General features: G+C 43.0%; 1 protein-coding gene across 2 annotated transcripts; it reads left to right on the top strand.

Moving 5' to 3' along the window:
- LOC146658485 (grainyhead-like protein 2 homolog) lies at positions 1 to 22,080 on the top strand. Of its 2 annotated transcripts, none has more exons than XM_085422107.1 (16): positions 1 to 370; positions 2,662 to 2,827; positions 2,907 to 3,020; positions 3,116 to 3,556; positions 3,708 to 3,763; positions 5,857 to 6,115; positions 6,205 to 6,316; positions 8,325 to 8,416; positions 19,494 to 19,655; positions 19,765 to 19,822; positions 20,040 to 20,176; positions 20,361 to 20,398; positions 20,623 to 20,714; positions 20,801 to 20,886; positions 21,358 to 21,422; positions 21,757 to 22,080. In XM_085422107.1, the coding sequence occupies exons 1-16, from the start codon at positions 357 to 359 to the stop codon at positions 21,869 to 21,871; spliced, it is 2,007 nt and encodes a 668-aa protein (XP_085278233.1). In that variant the 5' UTR covers positions 1 to 356; the 3' UTR covers positions 21,872 to 22,080. The 2 variants fall into 2 exon arrangements, with proteins under 2 accessions (XP_085278233.1, XP_085278234.1); XM_085422108.1 differs by lacking the exon at positions 1 to 370 and adding an exon at positions 725 to 948.
- The last annotated feature ends 432 nt before the right edge of the window (positions 22,081 to 22,512 follow it).

The following is a 22,512-nucleotide window of genomic DNA, read 5'->3' as shown; positions in this document are numbered from 1 at the left end:
CTTTCGTTTCCTCGTTTATCCTGCCTTAGGTGCTGTACTACCTCGGTCTTAATTGATCACCTTTTCCAAACAGAATACACCCCTGTCTCCATTTATACGGATTATTATCGATTTGTTTTGTTTTTGTTTGTTTGTTTGTTTGTTTTTAATATGGACATTTTCTTCTTACACTATGGGCATCGGGAAATGTGTTCGCGAGGATCCAGAGGATTTCATTGGCGGTTTTTAGTGAGACCTTAAATAGAGCCAGCCTTTCCCGGGCTCATTTTTGCAGTTTCCCACACAAACTTACCTGCACTAACTTGAAATTCCAGTTTCTCTAGCAATCCTAGAAAACAGCAGGGACTTGAAGCAACATGGACCTGGACAGGTAAGAGAAAGTTTTAGCATCACTGATAATAACTTCTGTCAGTTTTAGTCCAGTTCCTTTTAGATATATTTTTTGTCTTCTTGCTATCAGTAGATGTGCACTGGAGCTAGGGTTGCCAACCGTCCCTTAAAATACGGAATCGTCCCGTATTTAGAAACAAAAGTACACGTCCCGTATTGAGCTAATAAGGGACGCACTTTGTCCCGTAATACAGTGAGAATCAAAAGTAGTCTATAAATGTTTATGGAATTAACGCCTTGTTTGAAAACATAATTCCCAGCCCCTCTCCTGCTTTGTGACCAATGAGCTGACAGCACACTTATGACAATTCGAGTATGACAATTCAGATTACCGCTCATCTCATTGGTCGAGGAAAGGTCGCTTACGGAGAAAATACCGGAAGACAACAGATGACCACAACAAGAAGCATGGCCAACAGGGGAACAAACGCCGTCACTGCGGTGCAAGTCTCGGACGACAGTACACCTAAAGCTGGGCAGACACTGTGCGATTTTTTTCAGTCGCGTTATTCAGCTCCTGCTCAAACTGCACGATTGACTCGCAGGGGTTAGAAGTTGGTAGGTCACGATGCAGGTCTCACACTATACCGCCCGATGCTCTGATGCGACCTGAGTGCTCACACTGTGCGTCCATAAAATTAAGGTTATAACAGAAAATCTGTCGCTCCCTCTCTCTGTCTCTCACTCACACAGACACACCACCACCATCAACTTTGCTAAATTGCTAATGAAAAACATGATCAGGCAGCTGTGATTTAGCAGCGATGTAGATCCAACTATTTTCACGGTTGTTGTGGTCGTGATAATTTTGTGAGGCCACATCGAAAAGGCTCGGATGAGCTTTTCAAAGTTCTACAAGTTGTGCCTCCATCGCTTGTGTCCAGATCACACGCTGCACAGCCGTGCTGCTCCGTCTTTTTCACGGCGTTTGCGCGCGAGCAGTGTGAGCGGCTCACGAGCGATTGATGATCGGGAGCTGGTCGTGAGGTGTTAATCACTTCTCGTTACCCCACGTATACTACACGACGCACGATGAAGGCCAAAATCGGTCCGATCACTCAAAAATCGGCTCAAAATGGGCCTAAAACCGCACAGTGTGAGCCCAGCGTTAGAGCAGCAATGTTTGTTCCCCCTCAGAGAAAGGGAAGAATGGGAAAAGGAAAACACCTGGCTGGAAAAAGTTAATATGGGCATGTGCAGTGAATATCAGCGCTATGTGGCCAGAAGTGTGATAATATAATTTATTTTGTGTAATAAACGACTGCAAGGATAGATGATTACAACAAATAGATGACTAATACATAAAAGTAATACATAGATGAATAATGATGATGAGTTATGATGCGTAATCATGGGAACAAGCGGGTTTTCAAACGGGAGCAGCTGATTAGCATTAGAAAAGCTGAAATAATACCTCAGCTGAAGCCAATTGTACTAAATGCACTAAATGTGCACTGTTACAAGAATATTTTTCTTTCTATTGTTTTCTATTATTTTAAGTTAAGCAGGACAGAGTTCTTTTAAAGAAAGATTTACTTATATTCTCAAAAGTTAAGCATGACAGGCTTCTGTTTAAGAAAGAGACCTGTTTTACTGTGTTAATGTTGTCATTTTGAGCTAAAAATAAATGGCTAAATGATCATTTGTTTCACATGTGTTCATATCACAAAGAATACACATCTACTTAAATCAAATTCAAGTCAAAGGGTTAAAAAAAATAATTTCACACACAAAAAAAGAGCTAGAAAATTCACCACACTGGGAAGGGTGAAGACAACTGGGTCGCCCGGCCCTGGCCACGAGGTGTCCCTTATTTATTTTTCAGGGAGTTGGCAACCCTAACTGGAGCCTATGCTATATAAACACCCCCAGGGACACAAATTACTAAACTAAACTAATATAATTTATTTTAGAATGAGTTAATTACCGTTCACGTACCTGCACATAAACGTTACTGGTTTCGTTTATGCTTTCATTATTATGAAAGATTTCACAAAAATTTGAAAATTAAGAACTACCACGATGTCAGACGAAATTTATCTTCATGCCAATATCTCTGAATGAATTCATTTCCACTGGTTCATTTTTAAAGATATACCAGCAAAAGTGGACTTAAATAAACATGCTCCACATGGAGCAGGCAATTTGAGTGAAGTCTGGTGAGAAACAGCCTGGGGCATTTTTAGTGGCTTGGCACTGGCTTCTGTTAATGAAAGAATGACTTTGTAGTAATAACATGCCTCTCTGTCTTTTCCCATCGGTCGTTCCCAGCAAAAGGCTGGTGGTGGTGGTACCAAACGAAGTGTCGGTGGCCCATCGCAAACCGCTCGGCAGTGAGGATGAGGCATGGAAAACCTTCCTGGAGAACCCACTGACAGAAGCCTCAAAGGCCATGATGAACATCAATGGAGATGAGGACAGTCCAGCAGCTCTAGGGGTGCTGTATGACTACTATAAGGTATGAAACAAAGAAGAATAAAGGATATTGCCACTTATAATTATCTGATTTATTTTAGGCATGGAAAATCTTCCTGGAGAACCCACTGACAGCTGCCTCAAAGGCCATGATGAACATCAATGGAGATGAGAACAGTCCAGCAGCTCTAGGGGTGCTGTATGACTACTATAAGGTATGAAACAAAGAATAATAAAGGACATTGCCAGATACAATGATCTGATTTATTTTAGGTCTGAATTGCTTCTGGACTTGTCATAATCCTTTCAGGTTCCCAGAGAGAAGAGGTATACACCCAGTGCCATTAAGCCCACAGAGCCTTCTGCTCATGGGCACAGCAACTGCGGAAAGTTGGACATGGTGGGTCACCAGCTTCAAGCTATGGTGTCACTGCCTGTTAACCTCTCTTTAAACAACAGCACAACCACTGAGCACCAGCAGGGCTACAAATATGGAGCTGAAAGCCACGCAGGAGATTCTAGAGAAGGAGATGGTAAAGGTGGAGGGAATGGACCTCTTGCTCTGGTCAAGACAGAAAGCCAGGCCCCCATGCCACTTTCATTTTCTGGTGGCACCTGCCAAAAAGAGCCTAGAGACCAAATAAGGAGGCTGTATGAGCAAAGCTGTTATGATATGTCCCTCACTGGCTATTTGAAAGACGAACAGAGGAGCAGTCTGGACAGCACGTATGAGGAGCCAGTGGAAAAAGAGGTCAGACCTAATCTGAATAGAATTGTTGGTTGTTGCTATACAAGTTTTGTTGATACTGATAAGTATCCTTTTTCATTATTATTATTCATTATTTTCATTATTTTTTTTTTTTTTACATGAATAGTTTGCTCATTAGTATCTTCTTTTACAGATGTACCATAAAAATTCTTCCTCGGGAGTCGATGAATTTCACCACAGTCTACCAGCGTAAGTTTAAAAACATGGTGATACTACAAAAAATTAGAATAACATTTATGTGCACACATCTTATCCTGAGAGAAGAATGACTATGAATTTTAGGTGCTTTTTAAAAAAAAAAATTGCCAACAAATCTCATGTGGGGAAAAAACATAAACACCGTTTAAGTTTCCCCATTTACTGTGATTGTTCTGTGAAGCTGCAACCACATTCATTGCATCACGAAGGGCATCCTGCGTAAAGCTATCAAATCAAAACATGCAAAACATTATAAACAAAATAAAACCTGTAAAGTCAGTCACAGTTTCCTTAACATGACACTGCAGGCGGAACTTATGGAACTATTTTCAGCATTGGATTAACCCTCATTCAGTGCTTTGGAAGAATGGTGTATGTGGGGGTTTAAGTCTAAAGAAACTGCAATGTGTGTTTTTTAAGGTTAACCAGGGTTTCGGTGTGTTTCAATGAATCTATGCGGCCCAGACACACACTCACTGGCCACGCTGTTTGGTACAAAATGCAATGCAATGTTCAATTGCTTGTTAACACAATATGATCTGATCAGCCAATCACTTGGCAGCAACTGGATGCATTCAGACAAGCAGACATGGTCAAGATGAATTGCTGAAGTTCAAGTTAAGCATCAGAATGAAGAAGAAAGGTGATTTAAGTGACAGAGGTTGGAGGAGAATGGCTAGACTGCCTTGAAATGATAGGAAGTTAGCAGTAACTCAAATAACCACTTGTTCCAAAAAAGAAGAGCATCTCTGAACACACAACACACTGAACTGTGGTTCAGTGTGCTGTGGCTACAGCTGCTCTGCCCGCTAAGAAGAAGACAGTAGGAATCAAAATCGGACAATAGAGGATTGGAAAAAACATTGCGTGGTTGGATGATTTTGATGATTTTGGCTCCAATAGGTGGATGGTTAAGACCTAATTTAAACAACATGAAAGCATGGATCCATCCTGCACTGAATCAACGGTTCAGGCTGGTGGTGGTGTGACGGCGTGGGAGATATTTTCTTTGCACTGCAGATGCCTTAGTGCCAACAGTGTCGCTTACACTCCACAGCACTACCTGAGTGTTGTTGCTGTCTACCTCCATCCCTTTAACCACAGTGTACCATCTTCTCATGGCTGCTTCCTGCAGGATAATGATGTCAAAAAACTCAAAGCATCTCAAAGCGGCTTCTTGAACATGGCAATGAGTTCACTGTACTCGTGTCCGCAATTATCAGATCTCAATCCAGTGGAGCAACTTTGGGTAGAACTGGAGATGTTCATCGTGGATGTGCAGCCCCGGAAATCACGGCATGTCATGGCAATGTGGAAAAAAAAAGTCTCTGAGGAAATTTTCCAGCACTTTGTTTAATCTACACTATGAAGAATTAACACAGTTCTGAAAGCAAAAGGGACACTAGTAATAAAGTTTTTGTTGAGTGTATGTTGGGCTCAAGTTTGTTTAGAGTCATAAGTGTCTTTAAAGAGTTCCTCGCAATCTTCTTATCTGCTCATTTCACCCCCCCCCCCCCCCCCCCCCCACGATTAAAATGTTGATTTAAGTATTTACCTCTGGACAGTAATGTGTTTAGTATGTCAAAGGTGATGCTGACTATCTGCTGTTGCTTGACCTCTTTTACTGAGTCACATACACCAGCATTAATCTGCTCTCCTAGAGTGAAAGTTTTAAAGTTTTAACAAGTTCCTCCATTTGGCTGTGATTGCTTTAATTTGATAATATGACAGGAATAGAGTTTTTCTAGTGCACAAGCATCAACTTAAAGAGTTTTTCTAAAATGAAAGAAGCTGGTATATAATTTGATTTTTAGATTAGGATGTCCTTCATTTTAAAAGATTGTCTTAAGTCATTAATTTTTATCAAATATTAATATTGTCAAGGATTGCAAGAGTTCAATGACTGTAGTCCAGTTTCCTTATTGGCACACACAGGATTTAGACTTCAAAGCCTAAACTATATATTAGGAAGAGTGTATAAGGCTATATTTAATAACATTCAGTTTTATATTTTACTTTCACCTGTCATTGTTTTAGTAGTCATCTTACCAATGGCAGTTATGGAGCCCATTATGTCCTTACAGTGACAGCTTCCGGTACAACCTGGAGGCCACGTTATCTCTCCGGCCACGCCAAGGAGAAGGACCCATGGCCTACTTGAACCGCGGCCAGTTCTACCCTTTGACGCTCTCTGCGGCCGGCTTCAGATCATCCCTGCATCAGCCCAGAGGGAAAGTCGGAGTGACTGGAGTGACATCATCCCATGGAGCTGATAGGAGTCTATCCAGGAGTGATCAGTGCACCGTGGGAGGCTCTGAGCTGCCACAGAACAGTATTGTACAGGTGAGTGAGGGAAGATGGAGGAGGCTGAGGACTTGATCACTCAGTAGTGTGAAATATTTGACCTTATTCTACTTCATATTTTCCTGTAGAGTGTTATCATGGTTGTCTTTGGGGACGACAAGGGCAGAGATGAGCAGCTGAAGAATTGGAAATACTGGCACTCAAGGCAGCACACTGCCAAGCAGAGAGTGCTGGACATCGGTAAGACGTTCTGTCCTCACTACCTGTACAATAATGGTGTAGATGGGGACTACTAGATATTTTCACCTAAACCTCACAAAACCATTTAAGGAGAGACTAAGTAGGTGGCAGTCTTACAGGAGGCTCCAGGAGAATCCTGTCACATATCCAGAGCTGAAACCTGATATAATTTGAATAACAGTCAAGCCTGAATTCCCACAGGAGTGCTGTGGAAAGACGCTTATGGGTCTATGTTTGCATAGACGTTAACAGGAGAAATAGGTGGGGGCTTGGATTGTAGCCATATCATGTGCGTTCAGCAAAAGACGTGCCCCAGCCTGTGGCTTAAAACCGAAAGGAATGAACCAGGTGTCATAAACTCTGGTGAATTTTCATGGCAAGTATTGGCATGAACTTGCCACAGACAAGGTGGGAGAGTGAAAATAAGGCAGTGTATTTGGAGTTAATGGTGGAGTGTTGTGAACTGTTGAAAATATGAGATAATGAAATAGACATGCTGCCTGTAATGGGATTTAAAGACAAAATGCTACTACTGTAGGAGAGAAACGGTGGAATGTTAACTGTTATTGTTGTTCTGACTCAGAGGGAGCAGTTTCCTAGTTTGGGAAATGATCACTGCCTCAACCACTTACTAAATAAGTATACTGTATGTCTTTATGAGTTCTTGGATCAGTATGAACAATCAAAAATTTAGTTGACACTCAGTCAGGGAACAAATTATTTGAACCTCTACTGATTTTGTAGCTTTGCCCACTAACAAAGAAAAGATAAGTCTATAGTTTCAGCAGTAGGTTTATTTGAACAGTGAGAGACAGAACAATAATAAAAAAGAAATAAATTCAGATTTTCATGAATGAAATAAGTATTTGCTCACCATCAATCAGCAAGATTTCTGGCTCCCAGGTATATTTTATCCAGGTAACGAGCTGACATTGGGAGCCTTCTTAATTTGTTACCTGTATAAAAGATAACTGTCCATAGACGCAATCAATCCATCCAGATTCCAAACTCTGCACCATAGCCAGGACCAAAGAGCTTTCTGAGGATGTCAGGAACGAGACTGTGGAGCTACACAAGGCTGGAATGGGCTACAAGACCATCGCCAAGCAGCTGGGGGAGAAGGTGACGACCGTTGGTGCGATTATTCGCAGATGGAAGAACCATAAAATAACTGCCAATCTCCCTCGGTCCGGAGCTCCACGCAAGAGCTCACCTCATCGAGTTTCAGTGATAATGAGAACACTGTGGAACCAACCCAGAACTACTCGGGAGGAACTTGTCAATGATCTCAAGGCAGCTGGAAACCCAGTCACCAAGAAAACAGTTGGAAAGAACATGTACAGACCACTGAACATCTCAATGATTCAGAGGAGGACTGGGTAAAGTGTTGTGGTCAGATGAGACCTATTTGGCATCAACTTAACTCGCCATGTTTTAGGAGAAAGAATGTGGCTTACGACTCCAAGAACACCGTCCCCGCCATCAAACATGGAGGTGGAAACATTATGCTTTGGGGGTGTTTTTTCTGCCAAAGGGACTGGATCAAAGGAGGAGAGATGGGGACACGTACTGTCTTGGGTGAGAACCTCCTTCCCTCAGCCAGGACATTGAAAATGGGGTGGGTGGGTATTCCAGCATGACAATGATCCAAAACACGAAAGGCAACAAAGGATTGGCTCAAGAAGAGGCATGTTAAGGTCTTGGAGTGGTCGAGTCAGTGTCCAGACCTTAATCCTATAGAAAATCTGTGGAGGTAGCTGAAGGTTCCAGTTGCCAAACATGAGGCATGAAACATTAATGACTTGGAGAGGATCTGCGAAGAGGAGGGTCTCTCTCTCTCTATTATATAGAGATATATAACAAGATACAAAGATAAATGTATAGTTGTTTTTGTTATGCAACTATGTTTTGAAAAATTCATACACAAAAAAGAAAATGTGCCTCCAGACAGGCAAAATGTTAACAGATCTGACGCCAAACTTCTCCTGTTTCCTCCGTTTGCCTTCAGCTGACTACAAGGAGAGCTTCAACATCGGGAACGTGGAGGAAATTGCCTACAATGCTGTGTCTTTCACATGGGATGTCAGTGAAGAAGCCAAGGTGAGGGGGGGGGCTGTATGTGTCACACCATGGAAGCTGAACAGGTCAGATGACGTAAACTCTTAGCCCTGTGTGGGGAGGATTGCTTAATAAAAGCGCAAGTTTTTGTCTTTAGGACTCCTGGTCTGTGCTGAACCGCGTCAGTGGACTGTTTATACCTCATACTCTCACTCTAGTTGAGGGATCGTATGACTGGCCCCGATGACGGGAGGCGTGTCTCCTGCTTTGTGTCAGGTTATTTGGGGCTGCAGAGACGCCGGGTACAGGGCAACAAACCCTTGAAAACAACCCTGCTCAGGTTTCTACGCAGTGACGTCGGTTAGTTGGATGAAGACAAATTGCACACAGCGTGTAAACACACCCACAAACACACTAAAGAATGAGTCCACCCTAAGGTGTTTTGAGCCCTGGGGCTCCCATTCAGCTCCAGTTTTAATGGGAACTTCTCAAACTGCCTCGCTGACAGACGGGTAATTGCCGTTTTGCTGGTTTGTGGATAAATATTTACTGTGTGGCGCACACGCTTTTCACAAACCGTAATTGCTTTAAATGTGTGTTCAGGCGGTACTGTGACGGTACTGCATCGAGCGGTGTGTGTGTGATTGTACACCTGACCACAATCGTGTACCACTGTGTACCATTAGTCTTACAGAAAGGGAAGTGACTGTCTCGGATGGCACCTTTTATTATTAGTAGTTAAATCACTTTTATGTCAGGCTACATACTACAGGTGCAAAATTAGAGGAATCTTAGTCCTTTTAATGTGAGTGAAACTCAAGGAAGTCCCTGTGAGGTTGAACTTTTCTCTCAAGCTCTGGCCAAAATTCCATGGTAGCACCTTCATGCATGTTAAACAAATAAATAATGTAACCAGCATGTTTGGATTTTTGCCAGTATGTATATTCAAAGCATGGATGATCCTGTAGTCTGGCCTCTTGTTTAGAGGTGGTAGGTATTTTGAAAGTGAGAGCACTGAGGATTTAGCTTTTAACTGTGACGATATCCTCCCTTCGTCATCATTCACAGTTTGTAATAATCCCTTCTTCTGGGTTTTGCATATGATCTGCTTTGTCTAATGAATACAATTTGTCCTACTAAATATCAATTAGGTCATTAGAAGCACTGATTACACTGTGTGGCTGTGCTGTAAGATGTGAGCCAAGTGGTTCTCACCCTTTCTGCTGTACTCTGACTCACAAGCCTCCAGTATGAGGCCAGACCCCACCCCCCAGGGGAAATGAGGTGGAAAAGGTTGAGGACAAAACAATAGGGTTACTGTGAGGAAATGTGAAGCCTCGTGTCACTCCTATAATCTTTTTTTTTTTTTTCTTTTTAGAAACGTAGCTCTCCACTGCTAATTTGACACCAGTTTAGATGAAATAAATATATCTATACTTTTTTTTATTTGGTGGACACGTTATGTTTTGTTTCTGCATGCTTTGGCTGTTGCCAGGTAACAGTTGGCAACCTCCTTGTTACAGAGTGTGAAATGTGTTGGTTCGGGCGGGAGATGAGTGGCTTCCTGCTGCACACAACTCTTGTTTTCGTGTTTGTTTGTGCTGGTTGAGCGGATGGCACTAAACAGCCACTCTGCAGTGCCCTCGTGAACTTTGTTTCTCCCCCCCCCCCCCTTTTTAGGAAGGTACGCTTACACATGCGGATCGCGCAAACACAACAAGCCTCCCACGCACACATACACACGCTGCTAGCAGCAATGCGTCCAGCGCTTGTGGAGAAAATTGAAATGGCTTGGGTCTGTGGAGGTGTGAATTTGTGGAGGTGTGTAGGAGGCTCATTTGTGCTCCAGGCTTTTCCAGCAATCAGCCCTCACCTCTGCAGGTTCAGACACGATGCTGTTGATGCTGCGTAGTGGGAAAATTGGTGTTTAGCCGCAGTTATGAATCCACTGTGATCAGTCTCTGCCGACCTGTTGCTGAAGCTGCCCGTCCTGTTTAGCTGGGAGATTCATGTGGAAATTCTGTCCGTTTGGATGATTTGGCACCAATCATGAGAATCTGTTCCATTGTGCAATTAAATGTGTTAAGATAATGACATGTATTATTGCTTAAAGAGCACACTAAATGATTAAAATAGTGGTAGGATGGTGCTGTTACTTGGGTGACATTTTGTGAATTCTTTTCACAAGCTTTTAATAACCTGCAGATCTGCAGCTATGCCCAATTACTTTAGCTCTGGGAAAGAGGAATGGGTGGAGAAGAGCCATATATTTCTGAAATCTGGGACACTCGCGGTTCTGAAACAATATTAAACAGTTGATTTCTTTATATAAAATCCCACATTCTTGTACCTCTGTGTCTTTGAAGTGTTTTTACTTGACACATGCGAATTTGAAGGAGGCTTATGAGTTGTTGTGGCCTGTGAACTGCTGCTGTTGTGATTCATGGATCCTCTAAACTTTCTATCATTACCACACAGTTTGTGAGTCAGATACAGCTTCATTAGAAAACATATTGACTAATAACGGGCTCTTATGGTTAAACTAATGCAGGAATACCTTTTAGTTAATAGCAAGTTGCTGTTTATTGCTTTACAGGTGTTTACAAAAGTGAAATGGAATTCTGTAACAAAGATTTTCTTATTTGAAATGCACCATTTTTATGCCTGCCTCTTTAGGGACCCCTCCCTAAGATCCCACATTGTTCTGATTGGCCAGTTTCTGGAAACTTTGGTGCAGCAGCTAGTGCCCATAAGCTGTGCGGCATGTACTTTATGCTCTGCTTGTAGAAGTTGATTATATTGAAATTTGTATTCAACCTGACATCAACTCAGGACTATAATAGAAAGAATATGTTCTAAATAGAATACCCATGCTGGTATGAGGCCTGACTTGCTGGCCATTTTATTATTATTAGCATATCTCTTTCATTGCTATACAGATAATACCCAGTTATATCTATCTATGACAACAGCCAGATGACAAAAATCAATTGATGAAAGTACAGGCTGGCTTGTCTAAAAGACATAAAGACCCATATGTCCTGTAATTTTTTTTCTCTCAATTTCAGACAAAACTGAGGTTGTTATATTTGGCCCTAAAAATTGTGCCTAATTGGTAGGGGTGCAACGATACTCGTATCGATATTGAACCGTTCGATACAGTGCTTTCGGTTCAGTATGCATATGTATCAAACAATACAAAATAAATTTTTAATTTATTTTATCAACTTTCCTTCTGACGATGCTGTCTGTGTTGAGCGCTCAGTGGATCTGCGCTCGACAGTGCAGCTTAGGCGGAGTAGTCGAACACAGATTCACTGAGACAGAAGTTAAGCTCTCCTTGCAACATGGCAAATTGAACCTCCCCCACCCTCATTCAGATCTGGCGTTTGGAACTATTTTGGGTTTCATGTGACGTATGACCCTGAAGGTAAGCGCCATGGACTAAAGTAAAACAGTATATTGGATGTGCCACGCAATGCTCAATTACATGGGTGGGAGCTAGTGTGTTAGCGCAGTTAGCTTGTTAACGTGTTGGCCGTCCAGCCCCGGGCCACCCGCAGTAGCTCGTTAACAGAGATTTGCCGTGTTGTGGCGTTAACGTCATTTCAACGAGATTAATGCTGACAGCACTAGTGGGAACACAACAAATATGACAGCACATTTACACCGACATCACCCTAGTGCAAAGACAAGTGGAAGCAGACAAAAACGACAAGCACGCATGCTACAAACTTTACCCGAGTCATTTAGACAGCGGTTAGCACATGATTCTTCTTATGGGGACCTGATATGTTTAATATGCTGCTGAGAATATAGCCCAGAAGAAGCGTATAGTATAGCTTTTATTTTGGAAAGAGACATTTCTCTGTAATAAAGTCTGTTTTCCAAAGATGAGCGATTCCTCAATCGGATACAGGGCTCGCAAAATCGCCTGCCCGGGCTAGCGATTTTTCCAGTCGGGCTACCAAAATCTATCTCTGCCCTGCCCGTCTGCCTATCATAGGAAGGAAAAATATATGTCAATGCTTTTGCATTCTTTCGGAAATGTAGCTGGGTAATTATGTCATTGGCATCGGTGAGCCACTGTCAATATGTGACATATTGAAATCCCGTTTGAATTTGCGCTTGTTTTTTGCTTTCACTTTGCAATCGCGCGAACTGTGTATAGAGAGCGACAGTACTGATTGGTGAATGATGATAATTTGTGCACCAATTCCTCTGACATCGTCTTATCAATCGTTAGCTTACTATGCAAACATGACAAGTGAAATCTCCCGCAGCTTAAACATGTGAGAGGTTGATCGCGCAGAGAATCGCTGAGCTTATGTGAGTGCGTGTGTAAAAGCAGCAGGATATATATTGTAGCGGGTCAGGGCTGTTCGGGGTTCTGTTTGTACAGTTATGTTTTGTTTATGTTGCCATAGTGACGGGTGACGCCCTCTCGCTGCGACGGTGTGTCCTTCCGGGGTCAGAGGGCGCCCTGTGTGGTGTTGTTGTTGTTGCTGTGCAGTTGCCGCGCTGAGCAGTTAGCTAGCGGCAGTGTTCTTCTGCAGATGTCAATAAACGGCTGTGCTCCCTGGCTAGCTCACGGGAAGCAAGACAAACGATACCTCCGTCTCCTCCTTGTCTGAGCTCGCCACATTGGTGTCAGAAGTGGGATGATGGTGGCACCCCATGTTCTGACCCGAGTGACTTTTCCCCCGCCGGTCGTGACCGGCCGGTGCGCCAAAAGAAGGCACCTGGACATTTGCAGGGCCCTGTTTCAGGAAGCCGGTTTAGTGGAAAAACTGAGTAAGTATACCCTGAGTTAACGAAAACTCTGGGTTTTCGGTTTCACAAAGCGAGTTCAGCTGAAGCCTGAGTGAGTCACTATGACGACACACGCCGTGAAGCTAACCTGCCCCCTAGCAGGTTTACTACAACTAACCCTGACTGTCTCCGCCCCTTTGTCGGAAACCTGACAGTAGGAAGTGTCAGACATGGCGTGTCCCTTCCTTGAAGAGCCAGTAGATCGTGAAGCCCAAATTCTCCGCAGAGCTCTCCGCCGGGAGAGAGTGATCAGAGCGCGTTTGGACATTTTATCATTTCCTGATGATTGTCTGTGCGAACGTTACCGTTTCTCAGCACAATCTATAAGTTATTTGGATAACATCCTCAGGCCATATATTACGCATGTGACACATCGCGGACATGCTCTCAGTTCTGTACATATTATTTGTATTGCACTTCGGTTTTTTGCAAACGGGAGCTTTCTGTATAATATTGGTGACGCTGAGCACGTTTCCAAGGCTACCGTCTGTCGGGCAGTCAGGAATGTTACAGTTGCACTGAAACGTCTCCTGTACACGTTTGTGGTGTTCCCCGGTCATAGACCCACAAGATTCATCAAAGAGGGATGCCACAAAATTGCAGGTATCAGGATGACCAAAACTTAATTTATGATGTGGTGATACTTGAACTACTACTTAAATTTTACATTTATTCTCACGGTTCCCAGGCGTGATTGGCTGTATAGATGGTACTCACATTCCAATCATTGCTCCTTCAGTAAATGAAGGAGACTATGTGAACAGGAAGTCTTTCCACAGCATTAATGTACAGGTACATAGTTCCCTGTAGCATTTCAAACTAACAAATTATTTCATCATAGTAATGGATGCTAATTTGTGTTCTCTGCACTGTGAAGATCATATGTGATGCTGCCAACATTATCACAAATGTGGAAGCCAAGTGGCCAGGCTCTGTCCATGACTCACAAATATTCCGTGAATGTACACTGAGCACAAAATTTGGACATGGTGAGTTGAAAATACTTTAAAATATATAAAGACCAATTGCTTCAGGGACATTTGAACTGAAGTGTATCCTTCTGTCTTAGGAGAGTTCACTGGCTACTTGCTTGGTGATAGGGGGTATCCATGTTTACCCTATTTGCTTACCCCTTACTCTGACCCTGAACCGGGCCCACAGCAGCGATATAATCTGGCTAATTGCAGGACAAGAGCCAGAGTTGAAATGACTATCGGAATGCTTAAGGCCCGGTTCCAGTGCCTGCAAAGACTCAGGGTCACCCCAGAAAGGGCATGTGACATTATTGTGGCATGTGTGATTCTTCACAACATTGCCACAATTAGAGGAGAACACTGTCCTTCTGAACCAAACAGCAGTGATCCAAACCATGAACATCCTGACCCTCCCACGGACATACAAGATGGAAGAGCAGTCAGAGACACCATATGTCACAATCATTTCTTTTGACCCATCACCTCAACATGTTGAAAGAAGAATAAACAGATTTTTTGTTCAACTGGCTTTATTGGTCGCCTGTATTTCCTGTACACAAAGTATTAAAAGATGTAAACCTCATAAAGTGTCTCTGTTGCTTCCTCCTCTGTAACAGCTGTCAATGTTTCTTCATTATTTTCCTGTAGTAAAGAAATAAACAACATTGCTGTTCTACTGTAAACTCATATAATCTGTGGAGTATTACTCACAACTGCATGTTGGTCTGGCTCAACAGGAGGCTGCACCAGATGCAGTACACCACCACCATCAACTGATAGAATATGAGGTTTATACAGGTCACTTATAACTTACAAGGGACCAAATGGCAATTAACAAACATACCAATCACCTTACACTTCATTGTCATTATGCTCTCAAAGACAACCAAGACTGAGGGAAGGCAAAATCAGTAGGAAAATAACTTCACTACAAAATAATCCATTATGGTAAAGAGTTTATCAAATGAATGAGTAGCACTGCAAAGGTGACTGTGAAGAAAGGATGTATGCACATCATGTATTATTTTGAATTTACCCCCTATGTAGGCACTTGTGTCTTGCGGGGTTATTGACTCAGAGGATGTCCCCGCAGAGATGCCTTCGGCCACAGGGCGCCCACTGTTTTGGCTGAGGGCCAACTGCTCAGCCTCTGTGAGTGGTGGTGGTGGTGGAGGACCCCCACCTGTTTTTCGGGCCTCCGCTTTTTTTCTGTTGGCTATAACGGGCCACATTTGAGCATACAGAGTAAGCAAATATGTACTTGTAATGTGCTCAGATAATTTCAATAAGTGCTTACAGACAGAAAATTAATGTAGCCTCTAACTGCAATTGATTTACATCGGACAAACAGACCAAGCACTATGGCTCATAATACAATTACACCTTACCTGTTTGGACTATATTTTTATATTTCATTTTTACTTGCTGCCAGGAACGTTTGGGGCCTGTTGGGTTGCACCTGCGCTCACATCACGTCACAAAATAAAATGTATAAAATAACAAATAAAATAACATATGATAAAATAACGTGTTAAATGGGTGGAAATCCCTAGATCAATGTTTAAATTAACACTCACGCATTGACTCTGTCGGCTATGTTTTGCCATGCATGCTCACTTTCTTTTGCAGCTGTCGCTGTGTTACTTTTTTCCGCGGAATTTGCATGTTATCGGCATATGCTGCCATCAGAATTTCGGCCTCAAGCGCTGTAAAATACATTGACCGCGCCTTCTTTCCCTCCGTCTCCATGGTGACTCACTTAATCTGTGCTCCACTGATCAGGGCTTTATGTATCCTCGTCCGCGCGCTTCACTTGGGGTTAAAGCAACTCCGCGTTGACTGAACTACTTGTTATCAGCCTTTCTGAAACCGAATATTCCGAGTTGGACAGTTCGGGGTTACTCAACCCTGCGTATCGTTTTTCACTCTGAGTTTTCTAAACCGGCTTCCTGAAACAGGGCCCAGGACTTTGTGTGGGGTAATGAGGTCGTCGGGGACGACTGACCCCTTAGGTGGGGGCTATGTAGAGGGTCAGGGCTGTTCAGGGTTCTGTTTGTACAGTTATGTTTTGTTTATGTTGCCGTAGTGACGGTTGACGCCCTCTCGCTGCGACGGTGTGTCCTTCCGGGGTCAGAGGGCGCCCTGTGTCGTGGTGGTGGTGTTGTTGTTGTTGCTGCTGTGCTGTTACCGCTGAGCAGTTAGCTAGCGGCAGTGTTCTTCTGCAGATGTCAATAAACGGCTGTGCTCCCTGGCTAGCTCACGGGAAGCAAGACAAACGATACCTCCGTCTCCTCCTTGTCTGAGCTCGCCACATTGGTGTCAGAAGTGGGATGATGGTGGCACCCCATGTTCTGACCCGAGTGACTTTTCCCCCGCCGGTCGTGACCGGCCGGTGCGCCAAAAGAAGGCACCTGGACATTTGCAGGACTTTGTGTGGGGTAATGGGGTCGTCGGGGACGACTGACCCCTTAGTTGGGGGCTATGTAGCGGGTCAGGGCTGTTCGGGGTTCTGTTTGTACAGTTATGTTTTGTTTATGTTGCCATAGTGACGGGTGACGCCCTCTCACTGCGACGGTGTGTCCTTCCGGGGTCAGAGGGCGCCCTGTGTGGTGGTGTTGTTGTTGTTGTTGTTGCTGTGCTGTTGCCGCGCTGAGCAGTTAGCTAGCGGCAGTGTTCTTCTGCAGATGTCAATAAACGGCTGTGCTCCCTGGCTAGCTCACGGGAAGCAAGACCAAACGATACCTCCGTCTCCTCCTTGTCTGAGCTCGCCACAATATTTTAGTTCTGCTGAGCCAAATAAGACAGGTCAGGGTGAAGAAGTGACAGCCAAAGAAAAGCTTACCACAAAACGGAAAAGTTATGACAAATCAGACTATAAGGCAAAAAGAAAGTGCAGCTTTATGGTTTCATGGACAAAAGAATTTCTGTGGCTGCAATATGACAAGCGAAATAACCAGGGCTGCACATAAGTGGTCCGCAGGTGCGCATTCGCTGTCAAAATAAAAAACGGGCACAAGATATGAAGTTGCAACGCGTGTTTGCATACATCAGCATAGAAGTGCTGTATCATCAGCACTTCTATGCTGATGATACAGTTATTTACAGCTGTGGTTCAACTCTTGTCCAAGCCATCGACTCCTTGCAGAAAGCCTTTTCTGCTGTCCAGCACTCATTACATCAGCTTAAACTTGTTCTCAACGCAGACAAAACAAAGCTCATGTTGTTTTCTAAATCAAGGAGACGAGCCCAAACAATCCCATCAGTAACCACTCTTGAAGGTAATAAAATAGAGTTGGTTCACACCTATAAATATCTGGGAATCTTAATTGATGACTCGCTTACCTTCAAACCACATGTAGAGAATCTTGTGAAAAACCTGAAGTTAAAACTGAGATTTTATTTTCAAAATAAGTTGTGTTTCTCTTTTAATACAAAGAAGCGGCTTGTTGCTGCAACATTCTTGCCTGTGCTGGATTATGGTGATATTCTATATATGAATGCTTCTGCTCAATGTCTTCGAATGGTTGATTCTGTGTATCATGCTTCTCTGAGGTTCATCACTAACTGTAAATTTCAGACTCACCACTGTGAGTTATACTCTCAGGTAGGATGGCCTGCTTTGGTAAGTCGGAGGAACTCTCATTTATACAGTTTTATATATAAGGCGATACTTGGGTTGCTGCCTTCTTATATATCGTTAGCTTCATAGCATAATTGCCTAAGTCATTTGACTAAGTCAATGACTTAGGCACTTATGCTATGAAGCTAACGATATGTTCCCTGCTTGTAATGAAACATGCTGGTCGGTATTCTCTTCGTCCGCATGGTTACTTGTTGCTTTCTGTTCCATTTGCCCGAACTGAACTTGGTAAAAGAGCTTTTGTCCATTTAGCACCCTCGGCCTGGAACAAACTGCAGAAGGAATGGAAAATGACTGAATTCATTTCATTAAGTGATTTTAAATCTAAACTACGAATCCTTGAGGCCAAGTCCATAACATGCAACTGTTTCAATTAGATTGATTGTCATTTTAACTGACTTTTTATTTTATTTGAATTTTATTGAATTTTATTTTTATTTTATTTGTATTCTTTCACTTATTGTTGCATGTGTGTTGTTGCTGCCTGTGTTTGAGTAATTTCTGTAACTGTGAGACATCTGCTGCTGCCTATCTTGGCCAGGTCTCCCTTGAAAAAGAGGTTTTTAATCTCAATGGGATCTTCCTGGTTAAATAAAGGTTAATAAATAAATAAATAAGATTTTCAGGAGGAGGACAGACATTTGTTTAGAACTCTTAAAGATGTCGAAGAAGCAAGCTCCTTTAAGCAATTACTGTGATGTTCCTCCACCTCCAAAGAAATGTCAGAAGGAGTCCGAACCACAAAAGAAGCATGTATTCTCGGAAAAGTAGTTGCAGGAGGTGAGCTGGCTTCAAACAAATGATGAACGCACAGAGATGTGGTGCGGAATGTGCCGTGAAAATTTAATAAATGACAAATTAAAAAGGCATGAACATTTTTTTTGTATCGAAAAAATATCGAACCGTGACACCAAAGTATCGAACCGAACCGTGAATTTTGTGTATTGTTGCACCCCTACTAATTGGATACTTTCTCTGCCAGAAAAGTGAGGAGTGTCCTCTTTGGGTCAGGGATGAGTTTTTGCCCCAAGTGGAGGAGTTTAAGTAACTTGGGGTCTTGTTCACGAGGGAGGGGACAAGGGAGTGGGAGACAGACAGACAGATTGGGGCAGCGGCTGCAGTGTTGCAGATATTGCCTTGTCCCGTTGTGTTAAAGACAGAGCGAAACGTCAGAGCGAAGCTGTCAGTCTACGTTACTGTCCTCACCTATGATAATGAGTTCTGTGTAGTGACCAAAAAAATTAGGTCGCGGATACAAGCAGTGGAAATGAGATTTCTCTGAAGGGTGGCTAGCCTCTCCCTTTGAGATAGGGTGAAGAGTGTAGTCATTTGAGAGGTGCTCAGAGTAGAGCTGCTCCTCTGCATCAAAAAGAGCAAATCAAGGTGATTGGGCATCTGACAAGGATGCCTTTTGTGTGAGTTGTTTTGGGCATGTCTCACTAGACAAAGGCCTCCTGGGCAGACTCATGACACCCTGAAGAGATTGCATCTCTCAGCTGGCCTGGGAACATGTTTTCCCAGATGAGCTGGAGAAGGTGGGGAGAGGGAGGTCTGGGTGTTCTTGCTTCTTGTTCCTGCCCTGCATGGCATGGATTTAGCAATGTTATATGATCATCATCTCTGCTTCAGTTTAAGTCACAAAATTTAAAAAACTGAATGTTTTGTTTTTATTTCTTTTTTTGTTGCTTCCTAGGTCTTTATCTCTGTGAACTGTCTGAGCACAGACTTCTCCTCTCAGAAGGGTGTGAAGGGGATGCCTATGATTATTCAGATCGACACGTACAGCTACAACAACGGCTGTGGCAGCAGGCCAATCCACAGAGCCTATACTCAGATTAAGGTCTTCTGTGACAAGGTAAAGAAGCCTGCTAGCACATGTGCTCAACGGTGAGCTAATAACATGGAATTGGATAAACCTTTTTAACCTGTTTTTAACATATTCTGACATTTTTTTCTGTTTGCAGGGTGCTGAGAGGAAGCTTCGCGACGAGGAAAAAAAGCAGCTCAGGAAGAGTATGAAAGGTGAAACCTTTTTTTGGTTTTGTTTGTTGCTAAGACGTGATTACAATTTATTTACAGAAATAAAATTGTTCATTTTGTTTTAAAATCCACTGAAACAAGGTTACAAATCCTTGACCTTAGGACACTGAGACTTAAAAAGGTTTGCAAATGTAATCAATTCTGTACTTGAAGTTGTCGCTTGGCAACAGATGTTAAGTTCACACTGCCTCTGGATTAGGGAAAAATGGCAGCTCGGGGTTGACCACGATAAAGAGGGCTGAAAGTGCACTGTTCAAAAGCATTGGAGACCTGGACTCCCAGCCCGTTCTCTTCATTCCAGACGTCCACTTTGGAAACCTGCAGAGAGCGGGGCAGGTGAGGGACCACGCTCTTTCCAATATACACACACACACACACACACACACACACACACACACACACACACACACACACACACACACACACACACACACACACACACATTCGTTTTGACATTTTAGTGAAGACAGAATTGACATAATGTTTTTTTTTTTTTGTTTTTTTTTTATTTTGTTTGCAGGTGTTTGCTTTCAACACTGAAGAAGTTGATCGAAATGGGTGAGTCCCACAGTGGCTTTGTGTTAGTGCACACTGCTCCACACGCTTAGACCTTGAGTTTATTGTTGAGGGTCTCTCCATGGTGAGAAGATTACAGAAGGTTGGACAAAGGCTAATTTTGTTTTTATCCTTGTTTCTACCTTAGAAGAAACAAACTGTTACATGTCAGGGAACCAAGAGCATTCCCATAAAATGACACGTGTTTCTGCATGTGTGTTCATCAGAGGTGTTTTAATGAAGAGGGTTTCATGTGTTGGCCAGGAAGACCTCTGTCCACCTGCACTAAAGAAGTCCAGAGTGGAACCAGAAAGAAAAGGTAACTTATTTCTCATTAAGAGTTCTTGTCCTTGTTGGTGTCGTGGTTTGACCTAATATTGTCTTCCTATACCTTGACTTTTCCAGTTCTACTATATGTGAGGAAGGAGTGTGATGAAGTGTTTGATGCTCTGATGCTGCGCAGCCCAACCCTCAAAGCTCTGATGGAGGCTGTGAGTACTGAGAATACATTGCTTACAAAACAGAAGTCATTACTTCTACAAACCAATAGTTCACTGCCAAACGGTTTGTAGATGGGTCAAAGCTAATGTGACCTGTTGGTTTGCAAAGCCCTGTTTTTGAAGCATCATCTGGAGCATCTTGGTTGTTACCTTGTTAGCTTCTTCAAACCAGACGTCACAAAATGAGCAGTGGATCCAACAGTCGCAAGATAGACCTGTGCTTTATCCTCCTTTTGGCTAGTAATGTTCTTCGCTTTAAGATGTGAAACTAGGGATTGAGACCATAAACTCATCAGGAAAGTGTTTTCTGAGACTGAAGATGTGAGAAGTAGTTATTTCTGATCCTTCTTACATCTTACACTTTTCTGAAACCGGAATAGTCGCAAGAATTGAATTCATGCATGTATAAATGGGGAGAGAGAGAGAGATTCAGTTTTGTTAACATCTACTTTGTCTTCACAGATCTCTGAGAAATATGCGGTGCCTGTTGAAAAGATAGCCAAGGTTTACCAAAAAAGCAAAAAAGGGTGAGTCCAACTCAATAAAAACAGTTTCTTCTGCTTTTCACTTGCTTCCATGTCTGTTTGCTTGTTGGCTTAAGGTAGCTTTACATGCCAACCAGTGTCAGTAACCCTTGCTAACGAGGAGAAGAAGAGATGAATAAATATGCCCGTCTTACATTTAGAAGGCATATTTTAGCATAAACCAAACTTCAGGACAAAACTTTGAAATTAAATGAAGTTGTAGGGAAGCCGTGTGAAGAACAGCCGAGGGATCATGTATGTAGAAATCAATTTGCAATAGAGACATGAGCTGACCAGATCAGTTATTACCGTTAAATGTGTTTACTGTCTTTCCCAGGCTCCTGGTGAACATGGATGACAACATCATCCAGCAATACTCCAATGAGGACACCTTCATCCTGGCTATCGAGAGCTCAGCAGACTCCTGGCGTGTGACTCTGTCGGAGATCTGATGGCTACTAACCCCTGCACTGTCATACTCATTATGCTCCAGACGGAGGTTGATCAGTGCTTGGTGACTCTTTATCCATTTCATGTGCACAGACTCATGAACGCTGTTATCAGTGTTGTATGCTGGAGCCAAACTGTTCTTTGAAATCACACGGGAGTCTCTGCAGGCTTTCCTGTCCTGCATGGATCATTTTGAACATTGGCCCTTGGCTCTGGGGACACAGGCTCAGCAAACGTTGAAAACTTGTGGATTTGTTTTTAGGTTAGGAAAAATCTTTTGATCTTTCCTAGCAACCTTACCAGCTGGCAGGAATGCAGTTGTGAACCCTTTTTGCCCAGCTGTCACTAAAAACAGGATTCATCCCGGTCCGCACAAAGACAGCAGCAGCTCTCTGTGGTGTCAGGAAGAAGACGTCATAACAGATTAACAGCACAGAGCACTGCTCCGGGCTTCTCCTGCACCTTCTGTTATCCTCCCTGTACTTCCTCCTGTGATCGAAACTTTGAAATGACGTGACGGGCATTTGAAAAGCCTTTGCAACACCTTTGAGTCGCGTGGCACTGCTCTTTGCTTGCTACCTTCCTAATCAATTTTAGACATGTCTCGACTTTAATCTGAAGTGATGGTACTTTAACTCTTATT

Source organism: Rhamphochromis longiceps, linkage group LG11 (assembly GCF_057381845.1).
Source record: "Rhamphochromis longiceps isolate RC_006_pf linkage group LG11, R_longiceps_female_GT1.1, whole genome shotgun sequence".
NCBI classification, from domain to species: Eukaryota; Metazoa; Chordata; class Actinopteri; order Cichliformes; family Cichlidae; genus Rhamphochromis; species Rhamphochromis longiceps.
This window is presented reverse-complemented; position numbering and strand designations above follow the sequence as displayed.

What these genes read in the sequence shown, in the direction of transcription:
- LOC146658485 (XM_085422107.1), top strand. An exon ending in CACAGAACAGTATTGTACAG is followed by an intron (nt 6,116 to 6,204) that starts GTGAGTGAGGGA and finishes ATTTTCCTGTAG; the next exon opens with AGTGTTATCATGGTTGTCTT. An exon ending in GCAGAGAGTGCTGGACATCG is followed by an intron (nt 6,317 to 8,324) that starts GTAAGACGTTCT and finishes GTTTGCCTTCAG; the next exon opens with CTGACTACAAGGAGAGCTTC.